General features: G+C 44.5%; 1 protein-coding gene across 2 annotated transcripts in view; it reads right to left on the reverse strand.

The window, feature by feature from the left end:
* kiaa1522 (KIAA1522 ortholog) overlaps window positions 1-11825 on the reverse strand; it is a 38218-nt gene extending 26393 nt beyond the window's left edge. The window contains exons 1-2 of one of the 2 annotated variants that reach the window (XM_056412000.1): window positions 11808-11825; window positions 9153-9528 (exon numbers count right to left, since the gene is read on the reverse strand). In XM_056412000.1, the coding sequence (XP_056267975.1) occupies window positions 9153-9384 (232 nt within the window). In that variant the 5' untranslated portion in view covers window positions 9385-9528; window positions 11808-11825. Of the gene's footprint in view, window positions 1-9152; window positions 9529-10095; window positions 10185-11807 lie in introns of those variants that run through there. The other variant, XM_056411994.1, reaches the window with a different exon arrangement.
* Between the last annotated feature and the right edge of the window lie 5299 nt (window positions 11826-17124).

Genomic DNA, 17124 nt, shown 5'->3' on the forward strand with positions numbered 1-17124 from the left:
GTGAGCTGAAGTGACGCTGAAGATTTGAAGCTTTGAAATGCGCTAATGCTGCGTGACATATAAGGCAGATCGGCTTGCCATTACGTTTAACAAAAAATATAAACTCTCCCACTCTGGCAAAATCGACCTGTGTTCTTCTTCATATTTTCATTTCAAGAGGTAACTTGACGGAAATTGTTTACAACACAAATGATGGCACACCAAAGATTCTCTCGTCGCTCGTTTGACGTCACTCAACCAGGTTTACATGGTCAGTGTGCCATCTAGCTGTAGGGGGAGTGAATGACAGCGCCAGCCAAGCATTTTTGACGCATGTCATGTGACAGCTCCTGAAGAGCCGCATGAAACTAGTTAAAGAGCCGCATGAGGCTCGCGAGCCGCGTGTTGGCCACCCCTGCCATAGAAGAACCATTTATGGTTCCACAAAGAACCCTTCGAACCAGGGTTCTTTAAAGAACCATGTCCTTAAAGCGTTCTTCAAAGAACCTATAAAGGTGTCTTAAAGAACCTTAAACATGGTTCTTGAAGGCACCATTTCTGGTTGCACAGAGAACAACATATCAGCGATAAGATGAAGTCGGTGGTCCGTGGGGAGAGACCAGATATGGGGCCCCGAGTTCACTGGACGAACACGGTTCAACAGGTGTATCTATTACAATAAGTTACGTAACAGGACACACACACACACACACACACACACACGCACACACACACACGCAGTCTTCAGGGTACATCACTTGTTTATCCGTGTGTATACAGACTCCCACTCCCTCGGTCCCACGCTGATGTCTTCCAGCTGCTCCTTGGACCACATCAAACACACTCCACGACCTATGAAACAACCCATTATCTCTTATTACATAAACAATACCTCTCCCAGTACCCCCCCCCCCCCACACACACACACACCTTTCCTACACAAGTGGGGCTGTCATGTATCTGCATGTTTTTTTTCCTCCAAAAGTAGTATCTGTGCAAGAGATGGGTTTAAATTCATTCTGATTAACACACATGTGATCAGTGTGTGTGTGTGTGTGTGTGACGTGACCTAATTTTCTCTTCTGCAACCCCCCGAGTTCGCTGCACGTGCTCCCGGTAAAACGTGACGCTCAAAAGACGCTCAAACGTCCCGATCCGCCGGTGCCCCGCCTCCCGTTGCCTAGGAGACGTTTACCTCGCCTCCTCTGCTTACCCGGGGTAAAATGACCTCGGGTGTCCGCAGGGGGGAAACAGACATTGTGCAGGCGCCATTAAACTTTCACACTCTTCTCCCCCCCCCCCCACTCTTGCCCCTCTTGCCTTTCTTTTACCCCCCCCCCCCCCATCCTGTCGAGCCGCGTTCAAGTCGCCCTGTAATGAGATGTTTGCTCCTCAATTACTCCGCCAGGTCTGTAATCTGCATTAAAGTTTGTGAATCTACACACCCATGTGATGTGGCAGCCGCACACACACACACACACACACACACACACACACACACACACAGACACACACATGAAGCAACGAATGGGGTCGATTGAGTTAAGAGTATTCTCACACACACACACGGTGACTACACACACTCCTCTTGGACGAGGTATCCCAGAGATTGTGTCGGATGACCTCATCGCTAAAACATCCAGCAGCCCAAGATGGGCCATGCTGGACAAAGCAGGTAGGTTGCGGGGGTTTCTGTATACGCTCCTCGTGTGTGTGTGTGTGTGTGTGTGTGTGTGTGTGTGTGTGTGTTGAGGTGATGTAATGAGCGCCGGCGCTGGGTTGGCGCCGCCCTAAACCGAGCAATATGCTGCTGACACACAAACACAGAGATACCCTCTGATCCAGGGGAGCACTCGGTCACACACCCTCGCTCCGGCGCTGGAGACGCACACACACACACACACAAACAGGAATATGCAGTAATGAATAGGCAAAGAGACTGCACGATCTGAGAGAAAGATACAAAAAACTATATATATATATATATATATATATACAGTCGTATGCAAAAGTTTAGGCACCCCTCTGAGGCTGCATGATAATTTACTCTGTCTTCACCAAAAAAAGATCACAGTTGTGTAATATTCATTTTCTCGTTGACACTGAGTGCTAGACAAAGATATTTAGTGTAGCAGTATTTAGTTGTGTGAAATTAAATCAAATGTGAAAAATAGGCTGTGCAAAAGTTTGGGCACCCTTATCATTTTGTTGATTTGAATACCTGTACCTACTAAATGCTGATTAAAATTAGTCTGATTAACTCTTCAATTCCATAGAAAGGTGCATCCAATCATTAGAAAAGGTAGATTCTCCTCTGAACAGTGGCAAAATGGGGGCATCAAAACAGCTATCGAATGATCTAAAACAAAGATTGTCCAGCAGTATGGTTTAGGAAGGCTACAAAAGTTATCCCGGAGGTTTCAGCTATCAGTTTCAACTGTGAGGAATGTTATTAAGAAATGGAAGGCAACAGGCACAGTTCTTGTTAAGGCCAGAAGTGGCAGGCCAAGAAAAATATCAGAATGGTCAGAATGGTCAAGGACAACCCTCAGACCACCTCCAAAGACCTGCAAGGTCATCTTGCTGCAGATGGTGTCACTGTGCATTGCTCCACCATTCAGCGCACATTGCACAGAGAACAGCTGTATGGGAGAGTGATGCGGAAGAAGCCTTTTCTGCACACACGCCACAAACAGGCTCGCTTGAGGTATGCAAAACGACATTTGAACAAGCCAGGCTCATTTTGGAACAAAGTGCTGTGGACTGATGAGACAAAGCTAGAGCTATTTGGTCACAACAAGAGGCGTTACGCATGAAGGCAAAAGAACACAGCATTCCTAGAAAAACACTTGCTGCCCAAAGTTTGGTGGGGGGTCCATCATGCTGTGGGGCTGTGTGGCTAGTGCAGGTACTGGGAATCTAGTTAAAGTTGAATGGATTCAACTCAGTACCAGAAAATTATTGACAATAATGTTCTAGAATCTGTAACAAAGCTGAAGTTACGGCGGAGTTGTGTGTTCCAGCAGGACAACGAAACATCGCTCCAAATCCACTAAGGCATTTATGCAGAGGAACAACTACAATGTTCTGGAATGGCCATCCCAGTCGCCAGACTTGAATATAATTGAAAATCTGTGGGGTGACTTGAAGGGCTGTCCACGCTAGGCACCCATCAAACCTGACTGAACTGGAGATGTATTGTAAGGAAGAATGGTCCAAAATACCTTCATCCAGAATTCAGACACTCATCAGAGGCTATAGGCTGTTAAGGCTCTACTAAATATTAATGTGATTTTTCTGTTTCTTATGATGCATATGGCATATTTTCTGTTTATCAAATAAACCTTATTTCACTGCTAAAATATCACTGTGTCCATGAAGTATTATATATATGACAAAGAAGTTCCTGATCCAAATGCCCAACAATTTATAGATAAAAGTAATGGAGATTATCAGGGGTGCCCAAACTTTTGCATACGACTGTATGTGTGCGTGTGTGTGTGTGTGTGTGTGAAGTCACTTTAATTAAAAAAGCATTGAGACAGTGTTCCCTCGGAGTCTTCTCAAGGCTGAATGGGGCTTTGTGATTCGTCGTAATCTCTCCTCTCTATCGCATAACTCCAGGTCCGATCTGGCATCCAGCCTGCCACGCACACACACACACACACACACACACACACACGCACACACATACACGGAGCTCCGATGCACAGCTCTCAGGAATTCAGCACATCAAAGAGTGGTATTTCTGGGTTTATATATATATATATATAATATATATATAAAAGATGGATCTCTGTCAAATCTAGCCGGGGGTCCTGTCTGAGAGATTCCCTCAGAGAGGACCCACAATGACGTGTTCCATAGGAGCTGCATGTCATTGCCTCAGCAACAAGGAGAGTGTGTGTCTCTCCACTGTTCCATCATTTGAAGCCTCATGTCAAACGTTGGTCACAACAAACACACGTTCATTGCATGAAGTCCAGATCTCCTTCACTTTGATTTGTTGGTTTCCTCGCTACGTGCATTGAATACGGTATTTCCTGAAAGGATTCACTTTATTTATGTTAATGTACGTAACAAGGGAAAGCCAGGACCCAGCAGTAGTACATTAAACAAAGTTTCTGACAGTGAAAGACAATAAAAACAAGAAAGAAGAAAGATAATTTTTTTAGATCACAGCGTGAGTAAAAACCAAAAACTCAGACTCGAGTCAGTATCCCAGTTCACACAGGTGCACACACCTCAGGAAAAACACATCGACCACCAGATGAAGCTTCCTCCAACTCTTAGGAATCATCCTCGTTTGTATCTCTGGCGTTGAGTTTGTATAACTGGGGATTAATAATCATTATCATATGAGCAATAGGCGAGAGAGAGAGAGAGAGGGAGGGGGAGGAGGGAGAGAGATGGGAAGGGAAGGAGTGGGAGAGAGAAAGAGGGAGAGAGGGAGCGAGAAAGAGGAAGAGAGAAAGAGAGAGAAGCATATGGAAGGAGCGAGAGAGTGAGAGATATAGAAGCATAGGGAACTAGAACGGGCACTCGGTAGAGCGCATACCTTCGCATATCACAAGATTGGGCATTGAATTATGAACATTTTGGCATTAGTTGCGTGCCAATTGGACAAAAATGTATCGTGCTATGGTAAAAAAAAGATGTTGACCTTTCCATGACCTTGACCTTGACCATTGACCCGATTGATCCCAAAATCTAATCAAATGGTCCACGGATAATAACCAATCATCCCACCAAATTTCATGCGATTCAAGAAGATTTTGACCTGTTCATGACCTTTGACCTTGACCTTTGATCCGATCGATCCCAAAATCTAATCAACTGGTCCCCGGCTAATAACCAATCATCCCACCAAATTTCATGCGATTCGGTTCAATACTTTTTGAGTTCTGCGAATAACACGCATACAAATAAATAAATAAATAAATAAATAAATACACGGCGATCAAAACATAACCTTCCGCATTTTCAATGCGAAGGTAATGAGAGTGAGGGGGAGAGAGGGAAGCATAGGGAAGGAGAGAGAGGGGGAGAGAGAGAAGCATAGGGAAGGAGAAAAAGGGGGAGAGATAGAAGCATAGGGACGGAGAGAGAGAGGGAGAGAGAGAAGCATAGGGAAGGAGAGAGAGGGGGAGAGAGAGAAGCATAGGGAAGGAGAGAGGGAGAGATATAGAAGCATAGGGAAGGAGAGAGAGGGGGAGAGAGAGAAGCATAGGGAAGGAGAGAGAGAGAGAGAGAGAGAGTCATTGAGTCCCGTCCACACACCGGAGGGGACCACAATGCATTGCTGTTGGTTTGACTTTGTGTTGCCTGAAGGTTCCTCGTCACTTTCGTCTGCTAGCAAACAAGAAAGAAAGCCCCCCCCCCCTCAAGGGTCCAAATATGGTCACTTCTGTTAACAGGGTTCACATGTTGAATGGATTTCCAGGACTTTTCCAGGACATTGAACCAAATTGAACCAAATTTTTTGTGAAATCTTGGTGTCTAGAACATTTGTCTGAGTCTTTCTTTTAAAAACATATCAATTATTTCAAACTCAGCGTGAATGAACACATATACATAAAACACATTTCCAGGACTTTTCCCAAACTTTCGTGATTACATTTTTTACAAGAACTTTTCCAGGCCTGGAAATATCCATTTTAGAAAGTCCATGTCTTTTCCAGGTTTTTTTCCACGACCGTGCGAACCCTGTGTTTAACCTAAAAACACTAATTGGTGAAATCCTAGATGGCGACGACCAACGGGCCGAACTCGAGGCTTCAAAACGTCACGGTGACCACGCCCACTTCTTATATACAGCTCGGACTACGGAAGCCTCGGTCTCGTTGTACAACAGAGCGTACCTATTGAATATTGTGTTATTGTGTGTGTGTGTGTGTGTGTGTGTGTGTGTGTGTGTGTGTGTGTGTGTGAACCACAGCAGCGTATCGGTGATGTGTGGGAGCACATTTACTGAACGTCTGTGAGACAGATGTGTCTTTGAACCGATTCAGGATTTCGTCGGCAAAGTGGCCGAGCGGGTTCAGGGAGAATAAACAGAAGACTGTGTGTGTGTGTGTGTGTGTGTGTGTGTCAAGGTCTTTAAGTGAAGAAAAAAAGTTTTAAAAAGCACCATTCCACCAATTACATAGCAGAGTGAGAACAGGCTTCCCTCACACTCTCTCTGTGGGAGACAAAGAGCCAACGTGATCCAGACAATCTAAATCAGATTAGTTCAAACACAGAAAGAAGCAGCTGGTGAAATAAGGAACAGATTGTTCCGACAGCAACAGACCTGTTGTGCACGTTGGACGCGTTAAATGATGTCAACGAATCACGGATGATAATGGGAGAAAGGATTACAATAAAGCACCTTCCACTTCCTGCTCTTCTCCCAGAAAACCAAACATCCAACCGATTAACATGTCTTCAGCACCCACAGGGGGTCAAACCAGAACAAGATGCCAGCTATCAAACACTCGATAAAGTTATTTAAAAAAAAGATCTTGCAATAAACGGAATAACATCGTAAAATCCATAAGCGACCGCCCTGTTGTGCATGTTGGACGGCTCGTTGTTGGACGAGAGGCCGTCAACGAATCAAAGAATCAATAGAACGGGCACTCGGTAGAGCGCATACCTTCGCATATCACAAGATTGGGCATTGAATTATGAACATTTTGGCATTAGTTGCATGCCAATTGGATAAAAATGTACCGCGCTATGGTAAAAAGAAGATCTTGACCTTTTTCATGACCTTGACCTTGACCTTTGACCCGATCGATCCCAAAATATAATCAAATGGTCCGCGGATAATAACCAATCATGCCACCCAATTTCATGCGATTCGGTTAAATACTTTTTGAGTTATGCGAGGAACACGCATACAAATAAATAAATAAATAAATACACGACGATCAAAACATAACGTTCCGCATTCTTGAATGCGAAGGTAATTACAATAAAGCACCTTCCACTTCCTGTTCTTCTCTCCGAAAACCAAACATCCAATCAATAAACATGTCTTCAGCACCCACAGGGGGTCTAACCAAAACAATATGCCAGCTATGAAACACTAGATAAAGTTATTTAAAAACAGATCTTGCAATAAACGTAATAACATTGTTAAATCCATAAGCGACCGCCCTGTTGTGCATGTTGTTGGACGAGATGCCGTCAACGAATCAAAGAACTACCATGAAACCAAAATGTACAACCCATTAACGTGTCTTCAACACCCACAGGGGGTCGAACCAAAACAATACCAAACACGAGATAAAGTTCGTTTAAAAAAAAAGATCTTGCAATAAACGGAATAATAACGTCAAAAACAAGAAAATACGGCCAAAAAACCTCAGTTGCACGATTTAATCTGCAACTTCTGCGACATGCTTGACAGTGGCCATCTTTAGTGTTATTACTGAGACAGAATCCCCCCCCCCCCCATGTTTCCCACACATTCACACCATCAGCCTTTGACCACATCCTCCATTATTAGCCCGACTACTACAGTTCGTCTTTGGTTTCTCGGCCCGTTACCCATCCAGTCTGCGTAGATCTCCGCAGACCGCGACAAAAACCACGATGTAAGACGTAAATAGGGACCAGGGAAGATCTTTTTTTAGGCGGAACGAGCACAAAAACCACAGAAGACCAAACAAGGTCTGACAGACTGTGGATCTGCATTTCCAAGAGTTGTTGGATAGTTACTACAGTAACACACACACACACACACACACACAAAACCAATAACAGAAGAGAGAGGGATGGCTTTGGAGGTGGAACAAAAACAGGAAATGGGGATTGTGGGTAATCTCTGTGCTGCCGGGCAAGCAAACGCATCAGTAAACAGAAAAGGGGATTTGACCCCTGTGTCACTGTGTGTGTGTGTGTTTGTGTATATGTGTGTGTGTGTCACTTTCTAAATGTACAGACGGATGTCCTTTTACCTCCCCGTCTTAATCTGAGAGTCAACACATGTCCCTGAACACATCACGGCCGTACAGTCTGTGATCCCGGCAGACGAAACAAGACGATACGGACGTGTTGCCAGACATCTGATCGTCTTCACCTCCGCTGAACCTCGACCGGGCGGCACACACTCAGACTTCAGAGAAACAATAACCGTGGCACTATTTCTTTACTCGTTTTGAACATGTCTGGCAGTTTTATTGAAGTTGTTTAAGTTTCGCTCACAAGTGTTTTTCTCTTCGTGCGACAGGCCGTGGACCCTCGCGCTGGATAAGGAGACAAAAAACTCCCCCGATGTTGTGGACGTCCCCTGGGTTCACGACAGCATCCGGTGTACTCACTTTATCTACAGTAGCGAGCCACATGTCAGCAGCATAAACCCCAAATACAGCGATATTGCTGTGATTTGATACCAATAAACTGATTTTTGTCTTTCAAAAAACGTGTGAGCAACTTTTAAAATGCTAGTTTTCTGATTGGAGTTTGGATCGATCAGAGCTAGGCTAACGTTAGCTGATCCATCAACACTCAAAATAATGTCTTCTGCGCATCAATGCGTCAGCGACGTTATTCTTTATACACACAGCGTATGTCTGTGTGCATCGATTCAGAGAGAGAGATTTGTTGTCTGGTCTCGGTACAAAAATGAGGTTCTCTCCTGGAGCTCTTTCCATATTTATTCCTCCATTTCTGATTCAACAACGTCAGGACATCAGTGAGGAGGAGCTAAAAGCTGATAGGCTCAATGCTTATAGGCTCAATGCTTATAGGCTCAATGCTGAAAGGCTTAATGTATATAGGCTCAATGCTGATAGGCTCAATGCTGATAGGCTCAATGCTTATAGGCTCAATGCTGATAGGCTCAATGCTTATAGGCTCAATGCTTATAGGCTCGATGCTGATAGGCTCGATGCTTATAGGCTCGATGCTTATAGGCTCGATGCTGATAGGCTCGATGCTTATAGGCTCGATGCTTATAGGCTCGATGCTTATAGGCTCGATGCTGATAGGCTCGATGCTTATAGGCTCAATGCTGATAGGCTCGATGCTTATAGGCTCAATGCTTATAGGCTCAATGCTTATAGGCTCAATGCTTATAGGCTCAATGCTTATAGGCTCAATGCTTATAGGCTCAATGCTGATAGCCTCGCAGCTGAACCCCTAAAACGTAAAGACGGTTGCGTATAAAGTCTTAACGCGCTCACCTTTCGCTGAGTCGTGGTTCTGAAGTCCCAGTTTGGCGTCCGTCACGCCGACAGCTATTCGGTTGAGCCCGTTGTTGAGGTTCTTCTTCCTCCGGTTGCCCTTCAACCAGCTGAAGGCCTGTCCTAGGGAGCTGCCCGGCTTCTTCTGCCCACGATGAGCCCTCGCCTCCCGGGCTAAGATCTCAGTGATGTCGCTGGGCACCAGGTCGCCTGTCGACCTCCTCCGGGACATCCTGGAGGTCGGTCCTGGGGAGCGTCGGCCCTGTGCGCCTCCACCCGACCGATCGGCGTGTCTTCGGGATCCGAACGCTCAGCGATGAACCCCTCTGACCCCCTGCGGCCTCTTACTCAGCGTCTGTCACCACCTGGGACAACACTGAGATCAGCAGGACGAGACACAGACAGAGGAAAAGTGTCATGAGAACAAGATAGAAAAAAAGAGCAGATGGATTATTAAGAAATTCAAAGAAAAGAAATGAAATCATTGGGGAATATATCCCAGCCTTACATGGAACACTGAGCGTTCACCAACTGGTCGTATAAAAGTTTCCCCTCCTCTAGTTCCCGCCCCCACTCCCTCTTTTTCTATTCTCTCGTTTGTGTGCTTGAAGGGGAAAAAGCACCAGGGAGGCGAGCTGGACCTCTGCAGAGTTTATGTGTGTGTGTGTGTGTGTGTGTGTGTGTGTGTGTGTGTGACATGTGGTTCACATCAGCAAAAAGGTGTACTGTAATGGGCGAGTCGGAGGAGAGAAAGAAGTTCAATTCAATAAAAGTAGCAGTGGAAAAATACTTTTTTTTTAACACCGTAAAGACCCGTTAGAACAGAAACAGATGAAACGTGCACTTCATCCGTTTCCACTGCGTCACACGAGAGAAACAACGCAGATTATTTACCGTTAAAATAATCCGAAAAGGACGTAACCGTATATAATATACAACTTACTCAGCGAGCGTGCAGTCCTATATCCTCCGCTCCCCTCGTTTCTCTTTTCTCTCAGCCTGAGAACAGCTTTGCCGAGCGTGTGTGTGTGTTTGTGTATCTGTGTGTGTGTGTGTGTGAGTGTTCAGCAGAGTGAATGAAGCTCCACGCTCTCTGAGTCCCTCCCTCTGTGTGGGAGCCAGCCTCTCCTTCCACCTCTCACAGGGTTGTGAGGAGTCAGCCACACCATTCCAGCGCCGGTCGCTTCTCCTCGCGTCCCGAAAAAAGTAAATTTTCTTTTCTTTAAAAACCCCAAAAAACATTTGACTTTCAATATATTGAGACTCTTCACTTGAGCGTCTCTCCCTGGTTCCCTGGGTGCAGTCATCCCAGTCTCCCTCACGAGGGGAAACCTCTGGGTCGATAAGCACCTTGGACACGTGTATCCATATAAAGATCATTATGAGCCAAAATATATATTATATTATATATTATATTATACGCGATAATAAAAATAACATCTGATGACAAACTTTCCAGTGTTGGAAGGCGGCCTTTTCTTTTGTTCTTCCCAAAGATAAGAGGAAGTGGCTCTTTCCTGTCACTGTGCAGCCAGGTGGAAACACGATACCCCATGTTTAGCACGACACACACAATCACACACAATCACACACACACACACACACAGGTTGAGTCTCAAGAGGCCTTTTAAAGCGTGTCCAGTCGTACTCAACCTCAACATAACAAGCTCCACCACTGAACTCTGAGGGGAGTTTCACATCGCTCCGCAGTGGGGACGAGACAAGCTGACATCCCTGTGTGTGTGTGTGTGTGTGTGTGTGTGTGTGTGTGTTGGTAGTCGCAGGACTGGCCCATCTGGTTTGAATGTGGAGGATGAACCACTGGGGTAATGAAGACGAAGCCGGGGTTGGAGGAGGAGGTGAAGCAGCCGGGGGAGGACAGACTGAAACATGCCTGATGCTTCAGGGTGTAATGTGTGTGTATGGCAATGGAAGAGCCCCAAATCTGTGTGAAATATTGCACATTGTTAATAATACAGTGGGAACCACGTGGAGGGATGAAGGTTGCAGGGCATCGACAATCCAAAAGCCCCCGGAGAGAGAATGCTGTTTGATATTGTTATTATAATGTTATAACCGTCGGCCATGGGTTATGCACGCTGTGATATTGTTTTATACAAATAAAACGGAGGAGAGCCGGTGGGCGGGTGGGGAGTAGGGAAGGAGGCAAGGGAAGGAAGGGAGGAGGACGTTCAGGTCCAGGTACACGGAACGAAAACTCAATTCGTACAGTCATTTTGAAACAGTCAATATAATTCAGTATAAAACGCGGCATAACTTTATATTCATCTTGTGAATATAAAAATGTTAATAATTGATCCTCTAGTGATTGCTTTTAAACGGTATCTGTAATATGCCTCAAAATAGATATGTAAATGTTCACTGTAATTGATGTTTCACTATATTATACAAATGAATGCCTGAAGAAAGAAAACATCCAAATAACTCACACAAACAACCAGCATCACTTCAGTGGGTGGACTTACCTGGAGACTCTAAAATAGAGCAGAAATGTTACAAAAGAAGTTAAAAAAAAGTAGAATATAGTACGAATATTATAATATTTCGTTGGTTTCAAGCTTTCAGAGACTCAATTGACATCCTCCTGGTGAAAGGTGCCTTTTTAAAAAATTTATTCCAATGCGTGATACATACGAATTCACCCGGCCTGCTCCATCCACTGTCAGAGCAGCGAGCTGGGGGGTCGCTGTCTTCTTCGAGTCCCCGTGACGAGGCGGCTAGATTACCTGTCCGTTGAGATTCCTGGGCTAATTCTGGCACGCGACCCGAGGATATCGCTGTAACGGCCTTCATTCCTCAAGTCGATCACATGGGCCGGCAGCCTCTTGCCTCATCACTGAGCAAACATCGTGGAGGACTGTTGGCGCTCCGCCGGCCAAGATTCAGGAATTCCCCCCGTGAAAAATAACTAAAAGCTCTTTTTTTTTTTGTGGTGACCTTTGCCCCGTTCTAGTAAATCATGATTCGTGGTTGTTGTCCGAGTTTTTTGTTTATGTGTGTGTGTGTGTGTCGGGTGAATGCATATGTGCGTGTACTGGTGTGTTGGGAGGGGTCGAAATGAGTCATAATTTAGCTCGCTCATGCCTAACACATTGAAATGTTTCAGCGTTTCCATGGCGATGCAGTGGACAATAAGCCGCCCCTCTGTATGCAGGGAGCTGCAGAATGCGTCTGTACGTTGGAGAAGTGAAAAGTACAACGTCTTTACGACTGCGAGCCGACTGGGGAATTCATCACCGACGCTCCACTCCTCCGGTTTCCTGCTTCTTTTCCCTTCTGTCTCTACTTTTATAACTCTGCAGTTAGTTTGTGTGTGTGTTTGTTTGTTTGTTGTCTACGTTTAATGTGCACTCGCTTTCCAGGTCTCACTCCTGCTGGAAAACAATTACAGAATGTTGTGGAAGAAGTTATGAGGCAAAAGGACAATCACGGAGTTCTGTTTACTCACAAACACGTGACGACAGAGAAATATTTACTCATAACAAGTTGCTTTGGCGAAGAAAAAAGTTTAAGAAATGTAGTTTAATGTAACGTACAAGATCTTGTTATGTATGTATGATCATTATGATGATGCAGAAAACAAGCTGAGACAAGTCCTTTGCTGCCTCACAAGCAATATGGATCATATATCCCAAATAATTACATGTTATTTCATATTAAGTCAATGTATGACAATAAACAACATGTTTTTAGTCTAATATAGTATAAGTTGATAGAGTAATCATATGTCCCATTTTGAATCCGGTGTATGAAACTGAACAAGACTTTGAACAGAATGCTAACGCCTGCATGCTAACATCATGCTAACGTCAGCTTGATAATGTCTGCATGCTAACGTAACGTTTGTATGCTTAGATCTGCATGCTAATATCTGAATGCTAATTTCTGTATGCTAACGTCTATATGGTAACGTTTGAATGCGAATGTATACATGTTCACGTCTGCGTGCTAATGTCCGCATTCTAACGTCCGTATGCTAACGCCTGCATGCTAAAGTGATTAGCATGAATAGAGTTTACCATCCACAGACCCTTAGCATGCTAACTGTAGCTAACTAGCACTAGACTTGTGTCTAATTGCCGTCCAGACCAACGTGTTGAAAGGACTAACTGCCACCGCCATCGATTTAATCTAAAAGTCCACGTAGATCATAGCGTTCACGGAATACTCACCGTCGGGTCAGAAGGTCGAACAACATGAAATACAGGAATACAAAAACCTCAAAGGATAAACACGCAGACCAACGTGCGCTGTTTCACTCCACTTATCACAAAACTGAACCCGGTAGTTAAATTACGGTGCAAAAGTAACAACACAGTTCACGACCTACGATGATGAACACGCTCAGAACCCAAATATAGACGCTGTGAGCACTGAAGACGGAATCTTTACAAGGACATGACAGCATAACAGATCTCGTTGTTATGTTTACTAAAAAACACGAACAATCATCAGAAGTGCAGCTGGTACAAAACATGTTTTGAATCTGATAGTTAAGGAACAGCAAGATAATAATAATAATGTTATATCAGCACTAAACTCTAACTGGTTTATTTTTAAATTAACAATGTGTGTGTAATTGATCGCACAAATATTATTATTTGTTCTTCTTTTTTTTTTTTTACCTTTATTTAACCAGGTAAAAAAACAAGAAAACACAGAACAAGACAAGTTAAATAAACTAAAAGATAAGAGACAGTGATAGTTAATTTAAGAAACATTGACATTTTTGGGAACCTCTATTTCTTTCATTTGAATAATAATCTCCCGGAGGAGAATTCCTCTTTGGCTCAAGGACATTGGAGGCCTCGAGACCGACCAATCACGCGGCTAGCACAGATAGCACCGGCGCTGTAATAACAGCTGCATGAACCCTGTGTGTGACTGTGTGTGTGTGTGTGTGTGTGTGTGTGTGTGTGTGTGTGTGTGTGTGTGTGTGTGAGATGTGATTGAAAGGAGGCTGCAGGCAGGAAATCCATAGTGCCGGTTGGGATAAGCCCGGCTCTCTCGGACCCGCATTATCATTCCCGACCGGTCTTTGTCCAGAAGCCACAGACACATTCTTTCTGCACCGACTGTCCAAATAATTAAAAAAATTAAAAAATAAAAAGCAAACTGTCCTCAACGATTTAGTTTCATTTCAACTTCATAACAAAAAATGTGTGTGTGGTTTATCCTGAAATGCATTTTTGGGAAGCGGCGAGAAAAAAGAACAAAAAACTCTCCAAAGTTCACCGTTTATAACGTGGAGGGCGGGGAGGCGGGGGCGGGGGTGTAAGGAGAGGTGATGGGAAGAGAAACGAGGACAGAGAGAGAGAATGGAGGCATGTAATAATAGTTTGAGAGAGGAGAGGTTCCAGGTGGATGCTCGGCTGTGGACTCCTCTGTGCAACAGAGACAGCTTTGTCTCACCAGCCTGAGACTAGAATAGACGGTTGGCAGTGAGTTCTGGGTAACAAAACAACAAAAAAGGAGGGGGGGGTATGGAGAGAAGAATGAACAAACAAGTACCAAAGTAGTTCAAGAGTGAAAAAAGTGCAAAGAAATAGAAAAAGGTTAAAAAAAAAAAAAAACATGTCCAGACCCACCGGTTCCTCTGACCTTCCCCTGAGGCACGAGGAGACACGCCCCCCCCCCCCCCCACGAGAAGAGGGGCGGGAGAGTCAATATCGCTGAGTCATGAGTCTCTGCTGAGCAGGACGTGCGGGAAGAAGAAAAGAGAGATAAAACATGTGGAAATGAAGCGGTGCACGTTGTGTTGGCGGTGTTACGGCGGGCGGGGGGGGGGGGTTAAATACATTGTTCCATGTGAGGACACACCAATAACCCCCCAAAACAACACAGTGTGTTACCGTGGTGTTACCGATGTTCTCGGACCTCTAAACGTTCATGTGTGTGTGTGTACAGCGGCTGTGATGTACCGGAGATAATTGAACTGTATAATGTCTCGGGAGGAGGAGATGGGTGGGCTCTGTGTGTGTGTGTGTGTGTGTGTGTGTGTGTGTGTGTGTGTGTGTGTGTGTGTGTGTGTGTGTGTGTGTGTGTGTGTGTGTGTGTGTGTGTGTGTGTGACCCGGTCATAAATCAGTTTAGTGACCCTTAAGCCGTCCATCATATTTTATGAGCCAATCGGTGTTAGCGTCGGCCCGGACAAGTTGAAGCCGGCCTGTTGAAGTTGAGCCCTTGCTGGACGCACACACACACACACACACACACCTAAACACACACACACACACACACACACACAAACACATGCACCAGCGTCAATAATACCCAAGGGCAAAGGGCAAAACTGCCCCTAAGAATTATAATGTTGGCCCTGATATCACTAGGAGAGGCATTAAAAAATAATTCTGATAGTTTAATATTGTTTTGTTTTTGTTCTTGTCCTATCTGTATTTCCTGTACTAGGTAGGTACACCAATATATATATATATATAATTTTTAATTTAAAAAAAACAAAGAAATAAGTTATACTTGTTAAAAAAAGTAATAACAATAAATAACCACAACGAAATAAGAATAAAATGTAATAAGATCTAAGAAAACACTTTGAATCTGTAGACTACTGCCTAATAGACTAATTATTGCCATTTTTATGACAATTGCTCATATACTGTCAGCCTAAATAAGTATATTTATTATTTTTGAACAACGGTTAAATGTTATTTCACAAGTTTAAAAAAAAGTGCCCCTAATTTCTTTTTAAATGCCTCTGGATTTCAGTCACTGGGGGCAAAAATAACCCCCTAAAATATATATATATATATAAATATCCTCCCCAACATGCACGCACATGAACGAAAAGGAACAATTAATGTTGTAAAATGTTCCACGATGCAGCTGCACACCGATGTTCAGAGTTAAAACCTCGGCAACAGAGCACCGGGAAGTATTCCCCAGGATTCATGAGCGTTCAGAGCCAAAACACACACACACACACACACACACACACACACACACACACACACACACACACACACACACACACACACACACACACACACACACACACACACACACACACACACACTGATGCACACCATTTACTGATGAATACCATGCTATATACAGATGTGGGAATCCCTCTATGCAACATGGAGGCTTTAAGTTAGAAAATACTGAAGCATATTTTGGGTAAAGAGCGAACCGCTCCTTTAAAAACATGACATGAAATATCTGTGTGTGTGTGTGTTTTGCAGCAGCAGGAATTCCTGCGAGGGTGTGGTTGCTGCTGGCTTGTTTGGGACTGGACAAAAAAACAGGCCACAAGTTTCCATCCACCCGTCCCTCGTTCTTCTCGTCTTTCTCTGTCTCTCCCTCGCGACGCCACCAGCCTGTTTTCCATCGCTCCGTCGGGGGTCGTTTTAAACGAGGCGCTGACGTCACGCGGCCGGCGAACCCCCGGGGCGACCTCTGTTTAATCTTTATTAAAATAACAGGATTGGCCCTCGCACTACGTCTCATTAAAGAGCTCAAAACAACGGGGTTTGAAACCCTTTGGGGGAGGAACCGAGTCGTTAAAGGGATTCTATCACAGGGAGCAACGGTAATATTTACTGAAGGACCTGAAGCTAACGTACACACACCGCTAACCGTCCCAAACGTATACACATCTACTCATGTACACACACGCCGGCCAATGAGTCACAGCGGTGACATCATCAGTGTGACATGTTTGGGTGAGCGTCTCCGGGATGTGAGTAATGAGTGGGACCAGAGGAATGATGCACAGTAACTTCCCCAGGGTTAAAAGGTCAGCGTCAAAATATATCGACTCTCTCAGAGTTATTACAACTGTTAAACATGTGTTCAAGTGAATTGTCAGTTATTACAACTAGAGCAAGAGTAAAGCCCCCATGTTGATGACAGTGTTCACTGTAACCTCTGGAAAGCTCCGCCCCCTCTTTGGAAAGCTCCACCCCCTCTCTGGAAAGCTAGTTTGATTAAAA

The sequence above is a fragment of the Pseudoliparis swirei genome, chromosome 1, assembly GCF_029220125.1.
Source record: "Pseudoliparis swirei isolate HS2019 ecotype Mariana Trench chromosome 1, NWPU_hadal_v1, whole genome shotgun sequence".
Lineage (NCBI taxonomy): Eukaryota > Metazoa > Chordata > Actinopteri > Perciformes > Liparidae > Pseudoliparis > Pseudoliparis swirei.